This window comes from Impatiens glandulifera, chromosome 1 (assembly GCF_907164915.1).
Source record: "Impatiens glandulifera chromosome 1, dImpGla2.1, whole genome shotgun sequence".
NCBI lineage: Eukaryota > Viridiplantae > Streptophyta > Magnoliopsida > Ericales > Balsaminaceae > Impatiens > Impatiens glandulifera.
In genome coordinates, this window is record NC_061862.1 from 154,680,366 (window position 1) to 154,705,907 (window position 25,542).

At 30.9% G+C, this 25,542-nt stretch overlaps 4 protein-coding genes across 4 annotated transcripts; 3 read left to right on the forward strand and 1 right to left on the reverse strand.

Annotated features, from left to right (window-relative positions):
* Window positions 1-357: 357 nt before the first annotated feature.
* Window positions 358-1,010, forward strand: LOC124920279 (protein CHLORORESPIRATORY REDUCTION 42, chloroplastic). The gene is made up of 2 exons (XM_047460728.1): window positions 358-734; window positions 820-1,010. Exons 1-2 carry the CDS (start codon window positions 424-426, stop codon window positions 920-922), a joined length of 414 nt encoding a protein of 137 aa, XP_047316684.1. The 5' UTR covers window positions 358-423; the 3' UTR covers window positions 923-1,010.
* LOC124920278 (beta-glucosidase BoGH3B-like) lies at window positions 985-3,565 on the reverse strand. The gene is made up of 8 exons (XM_047460727.1): window positions 3,488-3,565; window positions 3,173-3,405; window positions 2,902-3,106; window positions 2,727-2,817; window positions 2,500-2,651; window positions 2,161-2,404; window positions 1,794-2,081; window positions 985-1,709 (listed from the first exon to the last, which is right to left on the reverse strand). The coding sequence occupies exons 2-8, from the start codon at window positions 3,387-3,389 to the stop codon at window positions 1,020-1,022; spliced, it is 1,887 nt and encodes a 628-aa protein (XP_047316683.1). The 5' UTR covers window positions 3,390-3,405; window positions 3,488-3,565; the 3' UTR covers window positions 985-1,019.
* A 2,159-nt stretch (window positions 3,566-5,724) lies between these two features.
* LOC124916812 (zeaxanthin epoxidase, chloroplastic) lies at window positions 5,725-7,336 on the forward strand. The gene is made up of 5 exons (XM_047457581.1): window positions 5,725-6,053; window positions 6,560-6,624; window positions 6,713-6,773; window positions 6,864-7,010; window positions 7,102-7,336. The coding sequence occupies exons 1-5, from the start codon at window positions 5,789-5,791 to the stop codon at window positions 7,254-7,256; spliced, it is 693 nt and encodes a 230-aa protein (XP_047313537.1). The 5' UTR covers window positions 5,725-5,788; the 3' UTR covers window positions 7,257-7,336.
* Window positions 7,337-8,720: 1,384 nt separating this feature from the next.
* On the forward strand, window positions 8,721-19,889 carry LOC124920280 (U3 small nucleolar RNA-associated protein 25). The gene is made up of 26 exons (XM_047460730.1): window positions 8,721-8,937; window positions 9,106-9,177; window positions 9,316-9,426; window positions 9,828-9,978; window positions 10,555-10,676; window positions 11,101-11,290; window positions 12,134-12,278; window positions 13,547-13,661; window positions 14,568-14,668; window positions 14,762-14,890; window positions 15,008-15,088; window positions 15,629-15,792; window positions 15,976-16,048; window positions 16,765-16,824; window positions 17,399-17,437; window positions 17,535-17,623; window positions 17,825-17,889; window positions 18,036-18,082; window positions 18,343-18,402; window positions 18,607-18,678; window positions 18,743-18,772; window positions 18,870-18,964; window positions 19,042-19,147; window positions 19,334-19,396; window positions 19,484-19,555; window positions 19,642-19,889. Exons 2-26 carry the CDS (start codon window positions 9,147-9,149, stop codon window positions 19,714-19,716), a joined length of 2,286 nt encoding a protein of 761 aa, XP_047316686.1. The 5' UTR covers window positions 8,721-8,937; window positions 9,106-9,146; the 3' UTR covers window positions 19,717-19,889.
* The last annotated feature ends 5,653 nt before the right edge of the window (window positions 19,890-25,542 follow it).

Consider the following 25,542-nt stretch of genomic DNA (forward strand, 5'->3'; position numbering starts at 1 on the left):
TAATTTAAAATATAAAGTGTTATTAACCTAGTTAGTTAAAAGTTGTACTTGTTTTTTGTAGGTTGCGAGTTCGATCCTACCTAAATATCCATTACTTGCACGTATATTTAAATTAACCATAACTTCTCGAACAAATCTCGAATGTTTTAAAAATTAAGTATCAAAATATATAAATAATTATTTTTTTTTAATATAATAAATTAAGTAAGAGAAAATAAAGTTTTATTACTAAAATGATGATACTTCAAATTGAAGTACGGTTAGAATATAATATTTTGCAAACAGGTTCGGATCCGGGTCGAGCTGTAACGAATAGAATATAATTGGATACAGAGAAAGAACAAACAGCCGGAGAAGATAATTGAAATACCAGTAGCCACAGAAACCAACGTTACACTCTCACACACACACAAACACACATTAATGGCTCTCTCTCTTTCTTCTTTTTCAACAATGATTCCATCCTCGAATCAGATGAATCCCAGTTTACTCTGTTTGAATTCCAGCTCAGTTAGTGTAAAATTTGAAAGAAAGAAAAGGGTAATAGCCGTTAAATCCGAATTGAAAGAATCATCATCATCTTCTGATGTAACAGCAAATCCAAAGAAGAAGAAGCAACTGGAAATAGGTTCGCCCATTATCATAATTGAAGCTCCTAAAATGCTGAAAACAGCTGATTCAATCCCCTGTCTCAGATCCAATTCCAACATAGTCAAAGCAGGAGATGCTGGCAGGTAGGTTAATATCATCTCTATATCTATCTACTGTAAATTAACATTCATCAATGGAGAAAACTAAAAAAAGAAAACAAATTTGCAGGATTGTATCAAGAAAGCCAAAGGATGTATGGGCTGTTCGTCTCAGTAATGGAACTTATCTTATAGATGAGAAATATTTCAAACCATTAGACCTTCAAGATTGATTAAACAAAGTAATGTATATTCATTGCAATCACATTGTTCTTCTTCATGCATGAATCACATATACATAAAACAAAAGGGTTTTATTCATTTTCTTGATTACACAATTGGCTGAGTTGTGAGTCCAAATCCAAAAGGAAACAAAGGATCATAATGAGAATCACCAACATTCATTGGTAATTGATCAACATTCCTAAACCAAGTCCTTGCGAGTTTCCCAGTAAAACCATAATCACCAAACAACAAATCGGTCACACCATCCACTTCCGTTCCAGGTAACCAAGCCGCCACCAAAGCATCAATCTTTTCCAAATACGGTTCGATTACAATCGGCCTTCCAGATATCAAAACCACAACGCATCTAACAGATCCACACACATTCTCAATCACATTCGTACCCGGTTCAGCTATAGTCAAGTTAAGACTATCGCCAAATGTCTCCACATATGGAGTCTCACCCACAACCACGATTGCGTAAGATGGTTTCTCAGATTGGACGTAATTGGCATCTGGGTTTTCATTGTACACGATTTGGGTTGTGGTTGGATCTATGCTTTTCTTGATTGCGTCTAGTATTGTTGGTCCTACTATTCTGTCGTTTCCATTAACGCCCTTCCATTCCACCGTCCATCCGCCGCATTGGTAACCTAGGTTGTCGGCGTGAACGCCGGCGACTAGTACTTTTTGTGATTTCTTGGGTAATGGAATTAGTGGTGTAGAGCCTGGTTTACCATTCTTTAATAGAACTAATGATTTCCTCACTGCTTCCCTAGCCAATTCCCTATGTTCCTGTTTAAAGAAGTGGATTTGATTAGAGTTCATTTCAATGTTGCATCAAAGAAATCAAATAAACATAGTTAAGATCAATCAAACCTTGCTTCCGAGATGATTAACCAAGCTAAAATCAGCCAATGGGTTTTCAAAGAGACCCATTACAAATTTGACTCTCAGGATTCTCTTGACAGCATCATCGATTCTTGACATTGGAATGATATTGTTCTTCACTTGTAAAGTTAAGTCATCAATGAATTCCTTGTATTCCAAAGGAACCATAACCATGTCAATTCCGGCAAGAACTCCGGCTTCAACAGAGTATGAGTAATTAGCATGGGGTGGAGATGTGATCTTGTCAATACCCTGATAATCTGAAATCACAAATCCCTGAAACCCCAAAACAAATGAATTGAGTAAGAAAGAACCAAACATATCAAATTCAAATTCAAAAAATAAAAGTATTTACCCTGAATTTGAGTCTGTTCTTGAGAAATCCAGTAACAAGGTTACCATCGGCATGCATCTTTACACCATTGATGCTTGAATAAGAAACCATAACAGTAGCAACACCTTTCTTGATAGAATCAATGTAAGCCGGCATATGAATTTGAAACAATTGATTTGTGCTGACAACTGTGTTGTTTTCGTTTATCCCTTTGGTTGTTCCACCATCCCCAACAAAGTGTTTCGCACATGCCACAACTTTCGTCCTTTTCAACAAAACAGAATTAGTTTTTGCAGAGTTCTTATAAACCTTAAACATGAACATTAACATGAACAAGATGATGAAGAAGAAAGAACATACTTGTCATTAGCAACAAATGGAACACCTTTCTGTGCAGCATTAGCTGGATAATCACCTTGCAAACCAGGAATGATTTCAGTCATTAGTTGAACTATCTTAGGATCTTCACTATAACTCTCATAGCAACGCCCCCATCTCGGATCCCTGCAAACCTGAAGAGAAGAAGAAGATGATGGTCATGGATTTGATTTGACCCAAATCACCAAAAACATTATCTGTTTACATACCGCAATGCATGGGGCAAATGTATATGGAATTCCAGTAGCTCTAACTTCAAGTGCAGTTGCAGCTCCAATCTTCTTCAAAAGCACTGGATCTCTGAAATTGAAAACCCACCAAATTCGTAAACAACAAATGTAGAAAACAAAAACAAAAACAAAAAAAAAACAATCTTTTTATTACCTGGTGACACCCAGACCAACATTATGAGGAAAAATGGTGGCGTTATAAACATTATTATGGCCATGAACGGCATCAATTCCATATATCATAGGAATCTGAAGTCGGGTTGAAAGAGAACCCTTTTGAAATTCATTAACCATGTTAACCCATTCTTGAGCAGAAGCTTTTGGAGATGGTACACTTCCTCCACCACTCAATATACTCCCTATACAATTCAAAACATTAGATCCAAATTCCAAAGTATTAATTAATTAATTCATTCATTCATTACCAATGAAGAAGTTCTTCATGACATCAGGTGAAGCAACAGTTCGTTCAATCTGCACCATTTGACCAATCTTTTCTTCAAGTGTCATTCTTCGCATTAGATCTTTGATTCTAACTCCTACAGGCATCTTTGCATCTTTGTATTTCAAGTACTCAGCTTCAGAAACAGAAACAAACAAGCAGAAACACAAAACCATACAAAAAATCTTCTCCATTTTCATTTCTTTATGCTAAGATCTGAAACAAAGATAGAGAAAGATGGGTTTAAATAATTGAAGAGCGATGAGGAAACCCTAGAAATGATTATTGTTAAGCTTACTCTGCTATCTTGTCCTGTTGCAGATTTAGAGAGAGAAAAAATATACGTTGTCTCCGACAGAAGAAGAAGATGATGACAGACAATTGAATGAAAGCAAAGCGATGAATATACCTATTTATAGATTTACTTTTTGAATTTGAAATAAAGCTGTTTTAATTAATTTTGTCCCCTAACTTTCTTTTATTCTTCATTTCAACCCCATTTGGTTATTTTTTATTTTCAATTTGTTGATTAAAAAAATTATTTTAAATTATTTTAATTAATAAATTGAGTTAATTTATATTTATATGGTTAAAAAAACAGATAAATGAAAAACACATATCAAACTAACTTTTGACCATAATTTGAAAAAGTATTTGTTGATTTACACCTTATTCTTTTTAATGTTTTAACTTTATTTAATATTAAATAAAATACTTTTTGGGCTTTATTTAAATTGTTTCTTTTATTAATATTTTAATTAAAAAAATAAGTTATTTGAGTTTTCTTTTATTAATTTAATATTATTCTTTTGTATATAACTTTTTTTAAATAAAGTTAAAGTATTTTAATTGTTTAAATGCGTAATTTAATGATTAAAATAATAATGATGTCATAATTTTTTTTTATAAAAAAAATAGTAAAGATAAAAAATAAAAACTAGAAAAACCAACATCAAACTAAACCATTTCATTAAAATTTATTTATTCATTATATATCAACTAAATAATAAAATATTTAATAATTTTAAATAATTCAAGATTTTTTAGAATACATTTAAAAAAATGACCGTTGTTGTTAACAATTGATTATTTCTCTGTTTTTATTTTATTTTGATGAAATCTCGATCACCGTGAACAAAGGGGGGACATGACCGTTGTCATCTCTGCTTTGTATAAACAATAATAATGGATTTGAAAATTTGATTCTTTAAGGTCCTTTACGTGGCCGTAACGGACAAAAGTTTGGTACAATATTTGGATTAAATTAAAATGTGATCTCATAGTTTAACTTATTTAGTTTATTATTTGGATTAAATTTACTTGACATTTAAAATATTTTGAATGAATAAAAAAAGCAATAATAAAAAACTAAAGATACATTGATATTTTAATTTTTAAATTTATGATCACTTTAATGATTGAGTTACCTATTATATTATAGTGTGCATTTTTTAAAAATGAATAAATGTATTCTCAATTATTATATTTCACGACTATGCGTATTTGTTAAGATAATAAAGTTAGTGGGACACCACACATTGGTCAATCTTCTAATAAGTATACTCATTTTAAACTTTATTAATTGTTTTTTTTATAGAGTTTATGGTAATTTACCTTTTAATTTAATCCAAGTATAAAGTAAAAAAAACGGTAACAATAATGGGTTGTTAGAAGATGTATTTTGTGATTTTTAATCTATTGACTTTTTTTAATTATAATTCGCTATATAAAAAGAAAATAAAAAAATATAAAAATTGGGAAAGAAAATAAAATGACTATCACATTATTGATTAAAAAAAATAATAAAAATAAAAAAAAGAATAAAAACAAATTTTATTATTTTTTCATTCAATTAAATTGCATCAATCATTTCTTTTATTCTTTCTTCTTCAAGAGATTGTTTGATTTGAGTTTTAGAAATTTGGTTGAGATTTTACTTTGTGTTTTTTATTTTTTTTTTATTTTTTTTATCATATCAATGCCATTATAATCATCAAATTTCTCATTTTATAAGTTAAAATATTATTATTTTATTTTTATTCAATTTTAATTTTAAATATAAAATGACATTTTAGTAACTAAACTAATTAAAAACAAAAGAACTAATTTTTTTATAAAACAATATTTTCTTAAATAAAACTGAAAAACCCCTCAAATAATCAAAATCAAATAAGTTTAATTAGTTTTTTTTTCTTTTACTTTACCATTTATTTAATAAATTTTATCTCTATCACATTTTGTATCATTATTATCATCAAATAATTCATTTTATTAATTAAAATATAAAATCCTCCTACTTTATCTTTATTAATTTTAAATTTATATTTTAATTTTTTTTATTAATAATTAAACTAATTAATCTCACAAATTCTTCCCTAATCATTTCTTATAAAACAAATTCTAAATGTTCATTGAAAAATCAGTACATGACTTGAACCGGTACCATACCCGCAAACCCAATAAAAGGGGTCAAATAAAAAGATTCTGTTATCCAAAACCACAAAGATCTGAATGATTAAATGGATACCACATATTAATACCAGGCACAAAGCCACAAAGCTTCTTCATCATCATCTTCTTCCTATTGAAGTTTGAACAAATGGAGATATCATCATCAGCTCATTGTTCTTTCTCCTGCACCAAACCCCAAAGCTACTCTTCTGCATCTCTCTTTCACTCTTCCAAGCCATTTTCTCACACTCAGAAATCTGTTTCTTCAATAAGCTATGGATTCTTCTCTGGAAATAGCAAATGGGTTAGAATCAAAACAACCAAAAGGATGATATTTGGACCGATTCAATCATCTAGAGCTGAAATCTCTTCCAAAGCTGAAATTGGTGTCAAATGGATCCTTGAACCAGCAGGTAGAGTTTGATGTATGATATTTTTTTTCTAATTTTATGAAACATAAAGTTATTTGATTTTTAATTTATTTGTTTTGATCTTTAGAATAATAATGATGTGACAAAGAGTTTGTCGGTAAACTTATCGATCATTTTAGTAATCTTTAACAACGTTAATGCTAACCCACCAAAATAACCCAATGGTAAGAGTCGACTTAAATAATCAAAATTTCACGGGTTCAATTCCGTTTCGAACTGTTTTGAGTTTAATCGGGTGTCATGCTAGTAATTTTTTTTTCTTTTTGATTTGGTTGTTTTAGTTGTTATACTTATATAAATTTTATTTATATGATATTGTATTGTCTTTAGAAAAAAAAAAAGATAATGTGAAAAAATAGAATATATATTTTTAAATTAGATAAAATTCAAAAAAATTATATCAAAAACCCATATCAAATGTTTTTTTTTTTTCAGATTAAAAGAACAGAATTCTGTTAGATAATTTATTTATTTATTTTTTGGTTCAGGGGATGGTGACTGGAGACACATAGGTAATAAGGTCTCTATGCCTGATGCATTTGAAATAGCTTCTGTAAGTAGTAAAATAAAAAAATGTTACAATAATAACAATATATAGTTATAGCTATTATATTCTTTTAATAATAATTTCATTTTGACAGAATGTTGTCACAATTGGTCGTGTTGCTGAGAGAGCTGATATAGTAATTCCTGTTGCCACAGGTGACATTAAATTGATTGTGTAATAAAATGAAAATTTTGTTTTTCATATAATTGAATAAATGTTTTCTATTGTAAAACCCGAAAAAACAGTTTCGGGTCTTCATGCCCGAATACAAAAGAAGGGTGGAAGCTTGTTCGTAACCGATTTGGACAGCACAAATGGCACGTTCATTGATGAGAAGCGACTTCGACCGGGCATTGCCTATTTGTTAGCTTCTGGAAGCTATGTTATTTTTGGTAACACCCTATTCTTCGTTATGTTTGCAAATCTACATCGATAATAATGTAACATAAAATGTATTTCAATCTAATTTTGAATAAATGACAGGGGATACACATCTAGCTTTGTTCCGAGCAAAGAAGCTTAAGATTGCAGAAGCATTAAGAAAACCGGAAGAGGTTGAAGTTGAGGCTGAGGTTAAGGCTGAGGTTGAGACGGAGACGGTTAAAGTGTCCAGCAATGAGGCAGAATCCGCCAGTTAAATTACAAGATTTTTTCCAATGTATTATTTTTGCGCAACTGAACAAAATACAAACGATGTTTATGATAGAGATGATTTTCAAAACGTTAGTGTAATTACTTTTCTCTTGTTTTTCTAAAAATAGTCGATGACCCACGTTTCGTTAGAACTTTATTAATACAAATTATAATTTAAAATTTACTATATATATTTGCTAAGAATATAGATGGTTTTAGCATGACTACGCTTAATAAAGAAAAGCAAACATAGCACATCATAAAACAAACTAAACAAAATAATGTACTATAAAAGACAATGAAAAAAACTATATAAAATCACAAATATAGATGTAGAGAATATTTCAATATAACTAAACATATTGACTTTCAAGTTAATTTATTATTTATATACCAAAAATAAGTTTTATTTTACGTTTTTATGTCATACTTTTTTTTATCGTTGGGTTAAAAGTTTATTTTTCAAGTATACATAAACTATTAAAAATAAACACCTAAAAGTCACTATATATGATATTATAATTAAATTATCCAATTAACTTTTAAATCTTTACTATTTTATAATTTAAAAAGAGTCTAACAAGTAAAATTTAAATAAACTATTAAATTTGTTACTCAATTTTTATATTTATAATTTTAAAATTTAGGAGTTTATAAATTATTTCGAACGTTTTATACTATTTTATTGAAAAAAATGAATTTATATTTTTAAAAATAAGTTAATATGTATTCAAATAATTGAAATTGATTTGTAACTATTAGTTATTTTGAATCTCATTTATTTTAAAAATATGTTTGTATTAAATTATATATATATATATATATTTATTTATTTATATATATATAAACAATAATAATTAAAATAAATTATTTTATGTATTTTGTACCATTCAAAACGTTTAAAATATTGAGTTGATTCTTAAAATCTTAAGATTTTACCATTTCAAAAATATTAATAAGCCTGATTTTAAATAAACACTTAATTACATAAATTTTTATGTTTAAATTTTATAAATAATTTTAATTTTATGATTTTATACGATTTTAGGTTAAAAATAAATAAATTTATATTTATAAATTAAAAATAAAGTTATTATTTATTCAAATAAATAAATTAATATAATTAATTTGTAAAATATAATTTTTTATAATATTTTTTATTTATTAATTTTATATTTAAATATATAAAAATAAATTGACTACATATAAAATAATTATATATATATATATATAATATAATATAATGAATATTTTTTCAAATTAAGCCCTTAAAATTTTGAATAAACTACAAATTTTAGTTCGAGTACAATTTGACAATAATTGTATGTAAATTTTTTAATTTGATATCCTTATAAAAATAAAAATAAAAAATAAACAAAATTAGTCCATTTGTTTGAAAAATCCCACGGCCCAGTATCCATAAGCCCACCTCTTTTATTATTTCTTTCATTCATTCGTTCTCTATTTTCTTTCTTCAACTCGCGCCTCTCTTCAACCTTCAACTGAACTAGGCTTCTTCTTCAGTTTTTCACTCTTCAATCGTCAGACCACGGCAGGGAAAACCGTCGTCAATCGGCACAGTCGACACTAGATAGCGACGGTAGGCGCCAGGAGGTAGCACCGTAGAACGACTCAACAGTTGGCATTGGTCTCCGTCCAGCGGTCCAGCCGTCGTCCGGCTTCCAGGTACCGTTCTTTGCTCTCACCTATAATTTTGATCTATTTAAGCGCACTTCATTGTTTGTTCGGATTGATTTCTGAATTTGTTAGTAATTTTGTTGAAAAAATTAAGTCTTTAAAGCAACTGCCATTAATTAATAATCAATTACTAGTATTTTCTCTCTATTTCAACAGACAGCTCTAGAGCGATTCAGCTAGAGAACTAAGTCTTAATAATGTCGAAGACACGTTTTGCAAAGAGTCGAGGTACATGCTATTTCTCTGTCACCTACATGTTTATTATTTATCAGACACTAATTCTATCTATGATACCCTCTTATATTTCTATCTATTTGTATCGAAATCAGATTGTTTTTAGGGTTCTCATGTTTTTTTTGGATTCAGGGTTCAAGAGGAAGAACACGTCTGATAGCTCTAAACCTAGTAGGAATGTGAAGAAAGCTCGAGGAGCTAAATTTGAGGACGAAAGGAGATTTTCGGATAATTCCGACTCAGGTATTGTGCATCTAAAATTGAAGCATATTTAGCTTCTCAAGAAGATAGATAGGCTTATATGAATGTATTTGAGATTGAATCACACACATAGTTTAACCTGGTTTTAGAAATTTGAGTATTCCTGGATCTCATTGATCTTTTGTCGACATTGAGGTAGAAATAACAGTTTTCTTATGTGGGTTTTGTAGTGTATGCATTAGTTGAATCTTACTATTCTTTTTGCCTCATGCTTAAAGTCTTAATTAGAAAGAAGGGCAATGATTGAGTTTGTTGGAATGGCATACTTTTATTTTAATATGTATTTTGGGTCTTATATACTTCCAGCTGCTGCTTGAATCACATAGTAATTAGAATGAATTCATCTGGAAAAATATGAGGACTGATGGACATTTAAATTGTAGGCGAGTCATCCGATGAACAACAAGAAGCTGTATCTTCTGAAGAGGAAGAAGAGAAACCAATTGAGACTTACAAAGAACCGACAATGTATGATAACTTATTAAAGACACTGGGGTCTTCCAGTAAATCTTTGGCTGATGTTTACAAGCAAAGGTAGTGGTTAAATCATTTTTTTTTTCTGTTCCCAATATTGTGAGTTAGTTCTAATGTGCATCATTCAAATCAACAATGTAATCAACCTTTTAAATTAAAACTTAAACAACTTAAATAACCCTAATATGGCCTTTGATACACAATTCAATGTTTGACATTCCACTTCCTGAATTCTGTAAGTAGTCACAAGTGTTAGAGAGTTGAACTATAAGTTATATTCCATGTATAACATATATTATATCTACTGTTCATAAAATAAGATGTTTTATTGATTGATTGTGGCGGGCATTTCTATTTCTTCCTTAAGCTGAGCTATAGAAATATATGTCATGCTTTCCACCATATTTTTTTTTCCGTTTTTCTTGTGCTGGCATTTTTGTTTCCTAGATGATGAATTTGAATCCTTATTGCTCATCACTTTCTCTGGCAAATCCAAGTAAATGGAAGACAACAATTTTATCTGGACAACCATCTGAACCGGGAATTTATATTCATTTAGAAATGTTTAAATTATTTGGCTGTCATATTCTTATTCGATAATTGAAACTTTCTATCTTCTATTTCTATTTACAACAGACAAAGAGAACAAGAAGGCCAAAGTGACCTTGAAGAAACTTCAGGAAGTGAATCAGACCTTGAGGAAGCTTCAGGAAGTGAATCAGACTATTCAACTGCTTCAGAGGAAGATGTTGAAGAAGGTAGGAAATGTGTGCACTTTGTGTTCTACAGCTCATAGATGTTATAAGGATATATGTTTTGAAGATCTTATCTATGAAGAAATAATTAACCATATTTGCCAATTTGTATTTATTTATTTATTTATTTTTGATTTGAGTTTTTGTTGAATATTATTTTCGGAGTACCAATTCAACGTGGCTTTATGTTTGAGTTGTTTCATAACTTTAATCTCACTTATTCAAAATAAACACTATTTGTATTATTATAAATCGTAATTGCGATAACTCAATAAGCGCCATATATATATATATTCCAACTCATAGCATCTTTGGGTATTTCTCTTTGATTAATTATTATATGTTTTTCAGTTTATTTCTTAGTTTGTAGTTGTTGGATCTTGGCCATATTTCTTATTTCTGAGATCATTTTTTACTTGTATCATAGGGAAAGACGAAGAACCTAGAAGTTCTGGCATTTCCAAACATCAAGCTCAGAAACAGAAATCTGCTACAGTTGGCGTTACACAGAAGAATGAAGATATTGAAGATGATGATGATGAACAATATGAATCAGATGATGCACAAGATACAGAAACCAATGATTTGCCATCTGGAGATTCTTTGGCAATCACAAGGTTTTTGTTTATAAATTGTGAATTTTTTTATTCTTTGCATTCTGATGAACAGTTATAGATGTATATAGATGCTTATGTCGAACAAGGGCCTATGTCGATAAACATGTATATAGATGCTTATTTGCCTTGTCCAAATATCTGAGGGTATTGGCAGGTCTTTCATTCTGATGAACAGTTAAAGTGACTCACAACACATTAATAGAAGAAAAATGACGAGAAATAGTTCCTTTCCCTTCTACTAAATTCCCAGATCCTCAGTACTATGTTTGGGTGAATGATCTAATTAAGTAGCTTCTAGTCACCCTCCGGCCTCCTCTAGCATCTAATATTTTTGGTAGTTTCTAAGCACATATGTAGGTTGTTCATTCCGTTATGTTATAATTTAATAATATGCTCTTTTTCAAAAAAAAAATAAATAATAATTTAATAATATGCTTCAAATTGTATCTTTCAGTAAGCAGTATCAGGATGATATCTCTTAAGATAACGTTGTTTGGCAGAAAGGTTGGTTTGCTCTGCTGTCAAGCAGTAGAGTTCTTTAAAGAGTCATTTGAGAAGATGAATTAGGTGACCTGAGTGAGACATTAGTTATAAGGAACCATGTCAATAATATTAGCTCGAATAGGTGTAGAATGGATATTACTTATTTAATATAACTTCCGAGCCATTCAAAATGGTCTAAAAGTGCTACTTCTCTCTTAAATCAAAATAGACCAGTTGTCCAATTCTCAGTAGGATGAGGTCTCCAATCATAAGTCATGTTATATGTTATCTTTATTGTTTAAGGTCTCTGGTTTTTTAATTATCTTCACTTAATGATAAACATATGATTTTATTATGCAGCTCATTTGTCAATCATTTGGGTCACACCTTATCAACTGAAGAAGTGGAAAACTTGTCACAAAGAAAATGGAAATATACGTGGGAGACATCTTCTTCTAACCCGTCTAATAGCAAGTGGATGGGGACTGGAGCATGTTTCATAAAGGTACCCCTCATGTCTTAAGCATATTTGCTTCTGTTTTGTTTGTTTGATGTTAACTGCATTGAGTTATTCCTTGTCTGGGCACCCATAGGAAGGTTTGTTGGTCAATTCCAGAGATTATACCTAAGCTTAAGTTTTAATTGGATGCTTTTATGTTGTTATTCCAGTTTTATGTTTCTTAGTTAAGATCTTTTACAATATTGGTCAACATATAAAGGCGAGTTCCACTTGATGTACAGTCAGTATACAACTAATAGTTGTGTTTGCTTTTCGTTGATTCTTGTTGAATCTGCTTTTCTTCTAGTTCACTCAGGGATCCACATCTGTCATTTTCATCTCAATTGAACAGGTTACCTAAAATGTTTCTTAAAATATGAACAAAAAATAATAGTTATTTCTTGAAAACCGAGTATATATTGATGGAGATGCTATTAATTGGATACTTGATTACTTCTGCTGGAATTTTTGTTCATTCCTTCCATAGGCATGCCAGCCGTTCTAATACATTTTATCTGGGATTGCTCTTTCATAAGTTTTAGAGACCGACTTGAAGTGAGAGTTTACAATTCCATGTGGAATATGAGGCACATCAAGGATGACTTTTCTGTTAGTTAGAAGAAGTATCTGATTACTTTTCCAGATCATACCTGAAATTCTGTTAGTTAGAAGAAGTATCTGATTACTTTTCCAGATCATACCTAATAATTCTGTCAAGGAGAAACACTAAAACACTGCAGCATTTCAATTTTGGTTCATTGCTTAGTGAAAAAATAGTTGCCATGCTCTTTGTAGTTGGTACAATTTTTTTACATATAAAGTTATCGACTTCATTTATCCTGTATATCTAACGACTGGGCAGTACCTTTACTACCATTTTAGGCGAGATGCTAAATGGCATCTGGGTCATTTTGATTAGTTTTTTGTTCAAGGAGGAGAAATGCATGGCCTTGCCGAAGGAGAAACAAAACAAGAGATACTACTGGAGCAATGAGCTTGTGGAACTATGCCATTGTAGGGTGCCTTTGGCCCATGATTATCTCTTAGTTGATCTTGTTTGATGGCAGTAACACGTTGACTATGTTCTAGGAAAAGAAATAGTTCTAATGAGTAGAGAGGTCTGATCACAGTTAAAATGTTGCAATCTAAACAAAATACTGGACTTTGCAGCTTATCATTTGAAAAATGACTCTGATTGAGCTGATTAATGTACCCATGTCTTTCACTGCAGTTTAACATTTTTTTGCTGAAAGTATGTGCATGATATTTTGCAGGATGACATGATGAATTTGAGTTATAGTATCAAGCCTAGATTACAAAAACATTGGTTGGATAATTACAAGGGGGGTGATTTTGATTCGTCTAAACAGAAATTCTTCTTCTCCCTATGTAAGTTGTTATTCAGTTTGCCTCGTATCAGACTGATAATGTTAAGTTGTTCATTTCAATTGCTTTTCTTTGCCTCGATGATATCATTAAATAGTAGTGTTGTCTCTTATAATTATTACTTACAAGTTTGATTCACCAGTAGGATAAAAAGCTGATTTTTTTTCTAACTACCTTAGCTGATCCAGCTAGAATATATGTCCCGTTAGTATTTTCTCCCTTCCAATCACGGAGGGTCCAATTTAATAATTTGGACTTACTATTGTAACAAGAACATTACGTGATCTATTTTTTAGTCAGATTTTATTTTTTCTTCACGAAGCGTCGAGGTAAACCAGATTTTATGTTTTCTTCTTTTACTTTCAGAACTAGAAGATTTCTGAATTCATAATCCCAAGAGTAGTAACTCCAAAACTGTTAAAACAAACTGATTTTAAGGAAAATAGCTCCACTAGCCAGGTAGATTATTTAAGCTGCAAGAAGGCTCACTTAACTCTGTAGTAGAGCGCATGACTCATGACCTTGTATAAGCTGCATATTTTCATCTTGACCTTGTATTTCTGAAAGCTATTCAGCAGCAATGGACTTGAAATTTGTATATAATTCATAGGAACACGGATCGTGCTTTATGCTTATAAACTTGAACAACATTATCTCATTATATTTATGAACATTGTTGATCTCATTGTATCCTTTGCTCATGTTGTTTCTATTCTAATATCAACTTCTTATTTAACTGTTCTTGTGCCTTTTTATCCTCTTGGATTATTAATTGAATGTGCCTGTTGACTGTCTTCATTTTTAAACCTGGAGAAACAAAGTACAAATTCAATTGAAGCTGGGGAAATTATTGTTCCATTTTATGAGTGCCAGTCCATAATTCCCTTGTTTATTTTGCATTTGCATCAGGCAACAGCTACAAAGATATATTGTACCATAACAAGAAGCCATTTTATCTTAAAGGTCTTGAAGAAGATTCAAATATCATGACTGGATATGTAGTACATACGGTACTCCACTACTCAAACCCTTATTCATGTTCCTGTGAATGGGAATATCTGCAGCACAATCAATGTGTTAATGATTTGAAAACTATTATGCAGCTGAATCATGTATTGAGCACAGGAGATGTCGTTGTGAAGAATGATGCGAGATTGGCCAAGCTTGAGGAGAGTAACAAGGACACAATCAGTGAAGGTGATGCTCTTGACCATGGATTTACTCGGCCTAAGGTAACTTTCTTGCTGCATCAGAAAAAAACTGTCTTTGGTTGTATGATTCATCATATTGTAACATTATCTGCTTGTGTATCCATGAAAAATTGACCTCTTCTGTAATTGTTTAATCAGGTTCTCATCCTGTTGCCGCTTGCTAGCATTGCACTAAAGGTTGTGAAGAAGCTAATAGAGTTAACCCCACCAAAGCATAAGGTTTTATTTCTACTTCGATATCATTCATGGAAATTTTTACTGTTGGTTGTGATATCTTTGTTAGTCTGCATTAGAGATGTCGGTATTTCGTGTTTGTCCAATTTTATGCATATTTTAGATGTCAACTCAAGCATTGTCTCTTAGTGGTAGATAGTACATGGGAAGTCTGTAACAAGTATACTATAGAATATAGAGAGGAGATGAGACCAAGAGAAGGAGATGAAATCTAGATTGATTGGGAGGAGAATTCACACTTTTCATTTCATAAGGCATGGACAGTGCATTTACACTGAAGTCTATATTGTTTATGTGCATTCCCTGATTTACTCGTGACAGTCCCTTTGCATTGATGCTAATACTTGTTTCTTGCTACATATTATGTTCCTTTTTAGAATTCTTTGTGTTCTTCCAAGATTCTTTAGTTTTTGTCCCAGCATGTTTTTTATCTTCCCATTTCTTTATGTTATAAAAAGTAGATAACTATTACATGTTCTTGTTTGGTGTGGAAAATACGTAATGATTTTGTTACATTGTTCTCAGGTTAACGTGGAGTATAAAGATCGCTTTTTTGATGATTTTGGAACTGGTGTGGAGGATGACGAAGTCGAAAATAAGAAACCTAATCCTTCAAAGCCTGTCGACTTCGAAACTTTATTTGGTGGCAACAATAATGATCATTTTGTTGTAGGGATAAAGTATACACGGTATGAAGCTTTTCATCTTGTCAGTCTTGTTTGTAGTATTTTTTTTGTGAAAAAGGAGATTCATTATTATGTTTGCTGTTTTCCATGATTAAATATTTTTTTTACCATTTGTAAGGGGAAGCTATATCAATTTTTGCTCCCAATTGGTTCTGATTACAGTTCTGTTTGTTTCCCTTCATATAGGAGGAGCATTAAACTGTTTGCAGATTTCTATTCTTGTGATATAATTATTGCATCCCCTCTTGGTTTAATCACAGTAAGTACTGTATCTTACTGTTTTACTATCTGATGCTGTCATAATTGAAACTTGGAATGGTTTACATACAGACCCGACCAATTTCATGAGGATTTGAGAATTTGTATTCTATTTGCACTATTGTCTTTCATTAATCTTGTTCTATGTGCAATTCCATGGCGTTTGTCTCTTTAATTTGAATTATATTTGGTGTAGCTTGACCTAATTCTTGTTCACTTGATAAAGCTTATATCTATGAAAGCGTATATAGGTCACTGATAAGAACCTAATGTTAGCATGAATTTCAGATAAGCATTATGATCTCATCTTCTTTTAATCAAAGTTTTTTTCTTTCTCTAGAAGTTCTTTTCACATTAGATTATTTTACTATGCTTTAGTAATTTATCCTTGGTATGGTAAATGGTTTATGTATTGAACTTTTTGTCTTTCTGGTTGAGGTTATATTTGCCCAACTTTGTCATTAATTGCGTAGAGTATAGTTTGTAAGGCATTAAAAGATTTCATGAGGTTTATGTAGTTCATTTTCTCTGGTTTTCCATGTCGTAACTTCTACTTTCATGCTCTTGCTTGAACTTTATTTTCAGCTTAAGTAATGCATGATAAACTGCAGCTGATGCATTAGATACTTTTACTTGCATGGTCTACCCCTGCATTACTTTTGTGTTATGTTTTGTCTGACCAAATATTGATTAAGATAATGTTTGCACTGACAATAGAAAATCGGGGAGGCTGAGTCCGACAAGGAAAAAGATGTGGATTATCTTTCTTCTATAGAGGTAAGTTTTTTCTCCTCTAGAAGTTCTCAGTTAAAATTAGGACATCCAATTTGTCTCTCATGTACTTGTTTGAGAGATGGATATACATCAAGTGAATCGTGGTATCACGTGCATAAATTAGACTTCAAAAGAGATGGTGTTTAATAACTCATGTGAAAGAGTTTAAAGTCTGTAATATAGTCACAAATATTTTCCAAGCTTTTTATTTTTCTTTACTTCCAATGGCCAAGCTGTTTGATATATCTGTGACTATCAATCTCACTAGTTGAAGTCATTCTTTCTTCTTTTTTGTGTGAAAAAATTGAAGCCATTTCTTAGAAAACCCATCATGATGTTTTGCTCGACGCCTTGCAGTGGAATTTCAAATGTCACATTTTTCATCTTAAAAAATTCAACTATATTAATGTACAACTTGGAACACCCTACATTTTTCTGTATAATTGAAGAATTTCGGGGAATTTGCTTTCTCTTTATTGGAATTCATTGCACTAATAAATGAAAAATTCGTCTTGTAGGACAACATACAATTTCTTTTATGCTAAATTAACATGGATTTATATATTTTTGTAAACAGGTTTTAGTTATTGATCATTCAGATGTTATCGCCATGCAGGTATTAATTATAGGATCTAATTTCTTCAATCATCATTTCTATCCTCTTTGATTTTCAGCTGTTATTGTGATATGTTCCCCTTTTGTAATTTTTTCAGAATTGGTCCCATGTGAATACAGTAGTTGAACATTTGAACTGTTTACCATCAAAGCAACATGGAACAAATATTATGCGCATAAGACCATGGTATGCTCCTCCATTCAGATTATAATCCAAAGTGATTTTGTGAATAAATTTATATAGAAAGGATCTGCTTTTTGGACTATAAGTTTCATAATTCAAATTAGAGGTTGGGATCAACTTCATTTGATAAAATTGATTCTGAAAGTAATGGGATTTTTGGGAGAAGTTTAGATACTTAGCTTTCTTTTGTTCTGACATACTTAGGTATTTTGATGGCCATGCTCGTTTCTACCGCCAGACGATAATTTTGGGTTCTTATTTGAATCCAGGTAAATTTCTGTTGTTCTCTCTGGTATAATGCATAATCATGTTATTAGCCGCCATTGTTTGAATGAAGTCACTCCTACCTGTATTGAAGATAGCTTCCATTTCATATGTAATGAGTCTAAAACCATGTTTGTCCTTTCATTTACAGATATGAATGCATTGTTCAATCATCATTGCTTTAACTACCAGGGAAAGGTTTGTGAATTTTTACTCTCTTTCTGATTTGCATTTTGGGGCCTTGTTTGACCTGGGGTGGTTTGAAAAATCAACTGATTGTGTTCATATAACCTTATTTGGTGTAAGAAGTGGATTATTTGGGTAAAATGATCAAAATGCTTAATTTGATGGTAAATTTGATGTTATAGAATATATTGTAAGAGTAGTTTCATATGTGAACGTAGAATTGATATACTTTAATAGTGTGTGCTCGTCTAAATCATTAGCTGTGGCTACAGGTGAAGTCGGTTTGTGAGTACAAAGGTGTCCTTCCGAAGGTGTTAATTGAAGTACGACAGGTAGGCATTCGGCAGTACCAGTTATATGTATATTTTACATTTTTTCTTTAAGAAAGGGTAAACATTTTATTATAATATTAAAGGTTTCTGAATGCAAGGAGCGTTCATTTTACATAAGCAAAGAAATTACAAAGATCCAGTTATATTCTCCTTTACTTTATGACAAGATGCAACGGGGAGGATAATTTCTTCTAATTCTTGCAGATATACGAGCGTTTTGATGCAGAAACCTTGGCTGATGCCGATGATGCTAGGCTTGAATATTTCACTAATAAGGTTAGTGGAAATTGAAATGTTTAAGCATTTCTAAAGGATTCTGATCTCATTCTCCTCGTTTCAGGTATTACCGAAGATTATAAATACTACAGAGGTAATAATAATTTTCTGGAAATTAAATTCAATGTGAAATTTTAGCTTATCAACACATTGTTCATACTTTAACCTCTCTTATAACATTTGTCATGTAGGGTGGAGTCATGCTATTCATTAGTTCATACTTTGAATTTGTTCGTCTTCGTAATTACTTGAAATCACAAGAAGCATCGATCTGCCTTCTTGGAGAGTAAGAACCCACCTGCCCGTTATCAATTTCATTTCAAAACATTTAGGATTAACCTTAAATGTTATTTTCTTACTCAGCTATACAAAACAGAGTGATATATCTCGTGCAAGAATTTGGTTTTACCAAGGAACTAGGAAGATCATGCTTTACACAGAGAGATCACATTTCTATCATAGATACAAGGTGGGTAACTTTTTTTTACTATATTCATTTTCTAGAAAGTAAATTGATGAAATGACCAAAACATCCCTAGTATTTAATATTTTGGAATATTTTAGTATTTTGATGGTTGATTGGATAGTGAGTTATTTGAAAATCTAATCTCCCTTACATAAACAAGGCTTTAACCCTGTCTTTTTGTTTGGATAGATACGAGGAATGAAGAACTTGATAATCTACTCCCTTCCAGAAAGGAATGATTTTTACCCTGAGGTGATCATTATTGATTTACTATTTCATATATTCTTAATCTTTTTAGCTAGCTTATTTACCCAATGTGTTTTTATATTATTACCGCAGATTGTTAATATGCTCGAGGATTCGCATAACATGTCAACTACAGTCTTATTTTCTCGCTTTGATCAGTTAAAGGTAAACATGTTATTGATAATTCTCTATTAACATTGTAATTTCACATCAATAACCTTCATTCATCCATTTTTTTCTGTATCATTTAGTTGGAGAGAATAGTTGGAAGTGGATCGGCCAAAAGAATGTTGAAATCGGACAAGAGTGTGTTCGCCTTCTGCTAGAAAGTTTTTCAGAGATCGATTTTTTTTTGTGACCCGGGTTAATTCCTTGGATTTGCTAGTATGATCCTCCGGGGAAAAAGAATTTTGTAATTGTTAAGCAAGATGTTAGCCTCAATTTTGTACTATAGACTTAATTGTGAAATTAATTAATAGCATTAATATTTTTAGTTAAATTTTAACATAGTAACTTTCCGTAAAATTACTCATAAATTCATGCTAAAACTTAGCAATGTTGAATTAGATTTTTCTAAAATTCATAAGTTGGGCCTTAGTTGATGAAATGGAATGAACCATTCAATCCAAAACCCGGCCCAAGGACTCAGCGTGGCCCGGTCACCTCCCAAGCCCATATTTAACTCAGTTTTAGCCTAAAATGTCCAACCTACCCTCCTAACTAACTATATAATCTCAGAGCTAATTCCTAACTACTTAATTTGAGAGAGAGAGAGAGAGAGAGAGAATTCCCTGAAGCTTGAAGTAACCGCCTCTTCTTCCAAAGCGCGAGAACTGCTTTGTCGAAGCTTCATACAGATTGATCAAGAGTACATCGGCTTGCTATCCTGGTTCATTCATCTCATTCACGGTAATTCTAAAGTAATCTCTAGCTTCATAAGTATCTAAGGATTCAAAGCAGAACTCAAATCATTGAGAGTTGAAATTGATTTCAATTTCGCTACGGTAGTTTCTATATCTGTGATTGTTGCATTGCATCATGCATGGTTGATCCTTAGTTAGCTTACAGATGTAGGTAGACTGGTAGAGTAGAGATTACCTGTTGATAAATCCGAATCGATTACAGAGTCCGAAACTTAAGAAGCTAAGATCATTGAGAGTTGAAATTGATTTCAATTTCGCTACGGTAGTTTTATATATCTGTGATTGTTGCATTGCATCATGCATGGTTGATCCTTAGTTGATAGACGTAGGTAGAGTAGAGATTACCTGTTGATAAATCTGAATTGATAACAGAGTCCGAAACTTAAGAAGCTCTAGATCATTGAGAGTTGAAATTGATTTCAATTTCGCTAAGGTAGTTTATATATCTGTGATTGTTGCATTGCATCATGCATGGTTGATCCTTAGCTGATAGACGTAGGTAGAGTAGAGATTACCTGTTGATAAATCCGAATCGATTACAGATTCCGAAACTTAAGAAGCTAAGAAGAACAATGGCCGTTAAATTCATTTGTTAACATCCCTAATTGAAGAAGGAATGATTATCAATTCGAATAGGAATTTAAATATATTCCTAATATTGAAACGTCTAAGAGTGTGTCAGTGAATGAATCTTGTCACGAAAGCCTTAATTAGTTCATCTGTAATTCTGTGCAAGCGAAGGACAGTGCTCTTCATTTTTGGCCTTTGGCCTTTTCTTAGCTCGAGGCTCTACATTCTTCTACGTTTGCTTCGACTTCTTTTTCTGAGAAAGAGACAGCATATGTATTTCTTCTTCTTCTTTAGAAGATGATTTTGATGGCGAATCATACAGCTATATGTAGTAGAACCTGATAGCTCCAATAGCTGCTTTCCTGAAATAAGCATAAGAATGGAGCCTATCTTGAAATTTCAGCATTTCTACATATGTTGTTAGAGTCATCTTTCTCAAGCAGTCCGATTGGAAATCAAATTTATTTCCGTTACATCCGCATAATGCTTCTCCATGGCCAAAATTTCTTCAAAGCTTGTCCCAACTCCCAAGTAACTTTCTCCAAAGGCGAGTTCATACCGCGTGTATTTCATATCATAAGGACTGTTATGTTGTTCTCCATCTTTTGTGAACAAGATAGCTGTCTTCCTAGCTATTGTAACCTAATTAGCCTGAAGCATGCTTTTGTTTACCTAGCGATCGGCAAGATCCATGCATCTTCCTTCATATGCCAATGCCGCAGCAGCTACCAAATCACCAGCATGCTTTAATATTCCGCTCTTGATTGATACAAACCATCATCACTCTTCCATAGACCTCCATATATAATATCTGATGATTGTTAGCTAGGATTCGTGGACAACTACATATATATATAACTTTTCAGCTTCTTCTCTATGATCTAAATTAATAAGATCATAGAGAAACTCGGCGTTCCTTCCCTTGCATGATAGTTTATCAACGATATTAGACTCGTTCTTCTTCAACTCTTCCAGAGCTTTCACAAGATAATAACATTCCTCCAGCAGTGAAATCTTTTACAATATCATTTCTTTATGGGAGGAAGAGAAGTGCTCATTATTGTAGAAGTTGCACAGAGGTGGAATCGAGTTGAGATGAGTTTATTGGAGATTCCGCGATATGCCCTGTGAGAGAGACTTGGGTAGAATGAGAGAATGAAGTGGCGTTTATCTGCTCATCCATTTCCAAAACTACTATCAGTGAGTGCCCTTGGCATAGATCTATTGTCATAATCCTTAGTTGCCTGACTAATTGGTGGATCATTTCCAGAATATTTCTGTACAAGGTTCTAAGTTTTGGTATTACGAGTCTTGCTTTTTGTTTTACGAGAACTGGTAGTAGCAACTTTCCAATTGAATTTCTTTGAAGAAAGGGTCAAGCTATTTTTTTTCTTTCAGAAGTTCCAGTTTCCTACAAAAGTGAAATCGAGATGTGCAATCAGATTTATAATAAGCAAGCATGCATTTTTTTTTCATTTTGGTTGTACTCTTTTATTTTAACATGGTCTACAATTAATAAACTCTTAGATTCGTTCTAGGAAATGAATGGGTTAGCCATTTTAGACATAGGTTATGATATTCAAAGAGCTCTGAACTTAGAACGCAAGTGTAACAACTCTTCAAACATTTAATGATCAACTATTTTTGAGTAGAGACTGTCCTTTAGGATAGGCGTGTGAGACATACATAGCGTTGATGAACCCTTAAAAATAAATTTTTGTTTTCTTTCCTTAGTTTTTTAAGAAGCAAATTAAAGTGGCAACTTTAAAGTCAATTAAAACGATTCTTCCGCGAGAGGATCGATCTAAAATCTGTACGGGCCAGATTAAAAAGACCAATGCTAGAGAACTCTATTTTTCGATTTCTCGTCCCTTTACACTTTTTACGGGATGTAGAGGAAGGTACGACAATGAGTTCTCTAACATAGCTCGCCTTGAAACACACAAAATGTTTTTTCTTCTTTAAAATAGTGAATGGTTCGCAACTACCATAAAAATCTTTTGTCTCCTACCCGTGGGAACATGTGAGGAAGGTAAGACATGGGGTCGATAATTCCAGATTGCACGAACCACCCTTAAAGACGGGTATTTTTAGAAAACTTTTGATTAACGGAAAAAATGCGTACAGATCCCAAGAAAAGATGGAATGCCAACATGCTTCTTCGACATCCCTTCACCATCAGAAGGAGCCGCGATCCTTCCACCCAAAACAACGCTTAGGTGCTCCTTTGCTTCCATACATTAATCTCTAAAGGTGCGTGATTAATTAATTTATGATTAAATTTATGTTTGTTTTTGTTTTTTTTTAAATTATTGTTGACCTCCTTTTATAGTTTTAGTTGTAATTAGATGATTTGATAGTGTTATTATTATTTTTTTGAGTTAGTGATTTTGATAAGTCTTATATCTATATTTGTAGGGATCATGTTGAGATGCATCAGAACTTTTAGGACAAAAATGACATATCTACAAGAATTCTAACTTAATTATTCTAAGGTCAAGTCACATATGAGCATAATTCAAATAAGGCTCCCCTACTTCAATATGAATCGGTAGACTTATAACCTAATTGTTGGGATATAGTTCATGAATAGGAGACAAAAATCAAAATAAGTTTGGAAATATGTATGGTATTGAAATCACTACTAGTTGTCCGTTTGAAAACATCATCTTCCCCGGTAAAAGAAAAGAAAGACCGAAAAAAAAAAATGAAATTCTGAGAGTTTTTTTTTTAATGCTTTTAAGTTTTGTATTAACAAATATACTAATGTAATAATACTATTGAATTTTTCTTTCATTATTACTATCTCTTCTTAATTTATAAATGAAAATGAATCAATATCAATATTAAAATAGTTATAAAAAAAAGGGTTGAAATTGGGGTGCCCATTAATGGAGAGAGAGCAAAGTCTCGGACTTGGATGATTTTGTATATACACGAGTATCTTACTTTATGAAGTTATTAATTTGTTATTTTTAACTATACATATTTGAGCTAAACTAGAATTCAAACTATTCAACAAACTCAAAATATAAAATAATTGATTGATGATGGATGTATTTGTTGAATATTTTGAACTTACATTATGGCTGTGTTTGGTTGAGAGTACAAATCTATATATATATAATGATGCTTAATTTTTAAAGTGTCCGGATTGCCGGGTCGAGAGCTGTGGTTAATTTGGATACTTGGGTCGGATTGTGGGTTTACCCGTTTTTAAAATTAAAACGGTTAAAAATAAAATTAAAAATGCTAGAGGTATGTTTCGAACTTGCAACCTAACAAAACAAGTACAACTCTTTAACCAACTAGGGTACAAAGACTTTATATATTAAATTCAAACACCAAATTTGATAAATGCGGGACGTTTTAATATTAATATAAGTTCAACTTTTTAACCAACTAATATATAATGATGTTGAGTAAATGGATACTTGGGTCGGATTATGTGTTGACCCACCCATAAATTTAAAACGGTTAAAAATAAAATTAAAAATGTTATCCGTAATTTTTTTCACGGTTTTTTATATTATTAATCGTGCAAATGTACGGGCTAAATGCTAGTAGGTATAACACTATTAATATAGTATAAACTATACCAATAGTGTTTTAATACGGTGTTTTTTACATTTTTACTATTGGTATAAATTTATACCCCTATATAATTTGTACTCATATTTAGTATAAAATAGTAACTAATCCCTCTAGGTACAACACTATTCTTATTTTATTTAATTTTTAATTTCTCATTATATTCTTTATTAATACTATATTATTATATAATATATTAAATATATTTTATTTAATTTTAATAATAATATTATTATTATTATATATAATCATTTTTAATATTGATATTTTTTTAAATAATTCAATATTTTAATTAAAAAATATTTATTTATTTTTATAATGATAATTTTATTAATTATTATTTTCTATATTTACTTATATTATAAATAGTAATTTTATATTATTACAATTATTATTAATATTTAAATTAAATAAACATAATAATTTATGGTTTATATTATAATTAATTTTTTATATTATAATTAAATTTATATTAATTATTAAATAATAGTACAATAATTTATAATAATAAATAATATTATTTATAATATAAATAAATATATAATAATAATAATAATTAACATTTTAAATTAATATTTATATAACTTATACTACATTCTTATACTATATACCAAACACAAAATTATAAACCATATACAACTTATACCATTTTTTATAATTCATACCAAACATCAATAACCTATATAATTTATACCTAGTTACAATTTATAGGGTATACAACTTATACCCTATATAATTTGTACCACCAACTAAACGCTACCATTAGTATTACTATTTCATTATGATCATAGTTTTATTTAATTCTTTTTATAGATGAATTGTATTTTTGAATGAAAATAAATTCATAATTCGTTTAGAAATTTGTGTTTAGATTACTCAAGATAAAAGTTTGTAGGTATGTCACCTTTCTTAAATTGATGTCAAATGTTAGGTTATACTTGATATATAATATCTGTATAATATTGATTTGAATTGTTTAATTTAAATTATATCTAATAATTATAGTTATTGAAAATTATATATTTAATTTTAATTATATATATATATATATATTTAAAATTAAGTAGA

Excerpts from the sequence above, each read along its gene's own strand:
- LOC124916812 (XM_047457581.1), top strand. The coding sequence starts at position 5,789 with ATGGAGATATCATCATCAGCTCATTGTTCTTTCTCCTGCACCAAACCC. Across the intron at positions 6,054-6,559 it reads ATGGATCCTTGAACCAGCAG|GGGATGGTGACTGGAGACAC; the intron begins GTAGAGTTTGAT and ends TTTTTGGTTCAG. Across the intron at positions 6,774-6,863 it reads AGTAATTCCTGTTGCCACAG|TTTCGGGTCTTCATGCCCGA; the intron begins GTGACATTAAAT and ends CCGAAAAAACAG.
- LOC124920279 (XM_047460728.1), top strand. The coding sequence starts at position 424 with ATGGCTCTCTCTCTTTCTTCTTTTTCAACAATGATTCCATCCTCGAAT. Across the intron at positions 735-819 it reads AAAGCAGGAGATGCTGGCAG|GATTGTATCAAGAAAGCCAA; the intron begins GTAGGTTAATAT and ends ACAAATTTGCAG.
- LOC124920280 (XM_047460730.1), top strand. The coding sequence starts at position 9,147 with ATGTCGAAGACACGTTTTGCAAAGAGTCGAG. Across the intron at positions 18,773-18,869 it reads AGATTATAAATACTACAGAG|GGTGGAGTCATGCTATTCAT; the intron begins GTAATAATAATT and ends TTTGTCATGTAG. Across the intron at positions 19,148-19,333 it reads ATTTCTATCATAGATACAAG|ATACGAGGAATGAAGAACTT; the intron begins GTGGGTAACTTT and ends TTGTTTGGATAG.
- LOC124920278 (XM_047460727.1), bottom strand. The coding sequence starts at position 3,389 with ATGAAAATGGAGAAGATTTTTTGTATGGTTTTGTGTTTCTGCTTGTTT. Across the intron at positions 2,652-2,726 it reads CATTTGCCCCATGCATTGCG|GTTTGCAGGGATCCGAGATG; the intron begins GTATGTAAACAG and ends TCTTCTCTTCAG. Across the intron at positions 2,082-2,160 it reads AGAACAGACTCAAATTCAGG|GGATTTGTGATTTCAGATTA; the intron begins GTAAATACTTTT and ends TTGGGGTTTCAG.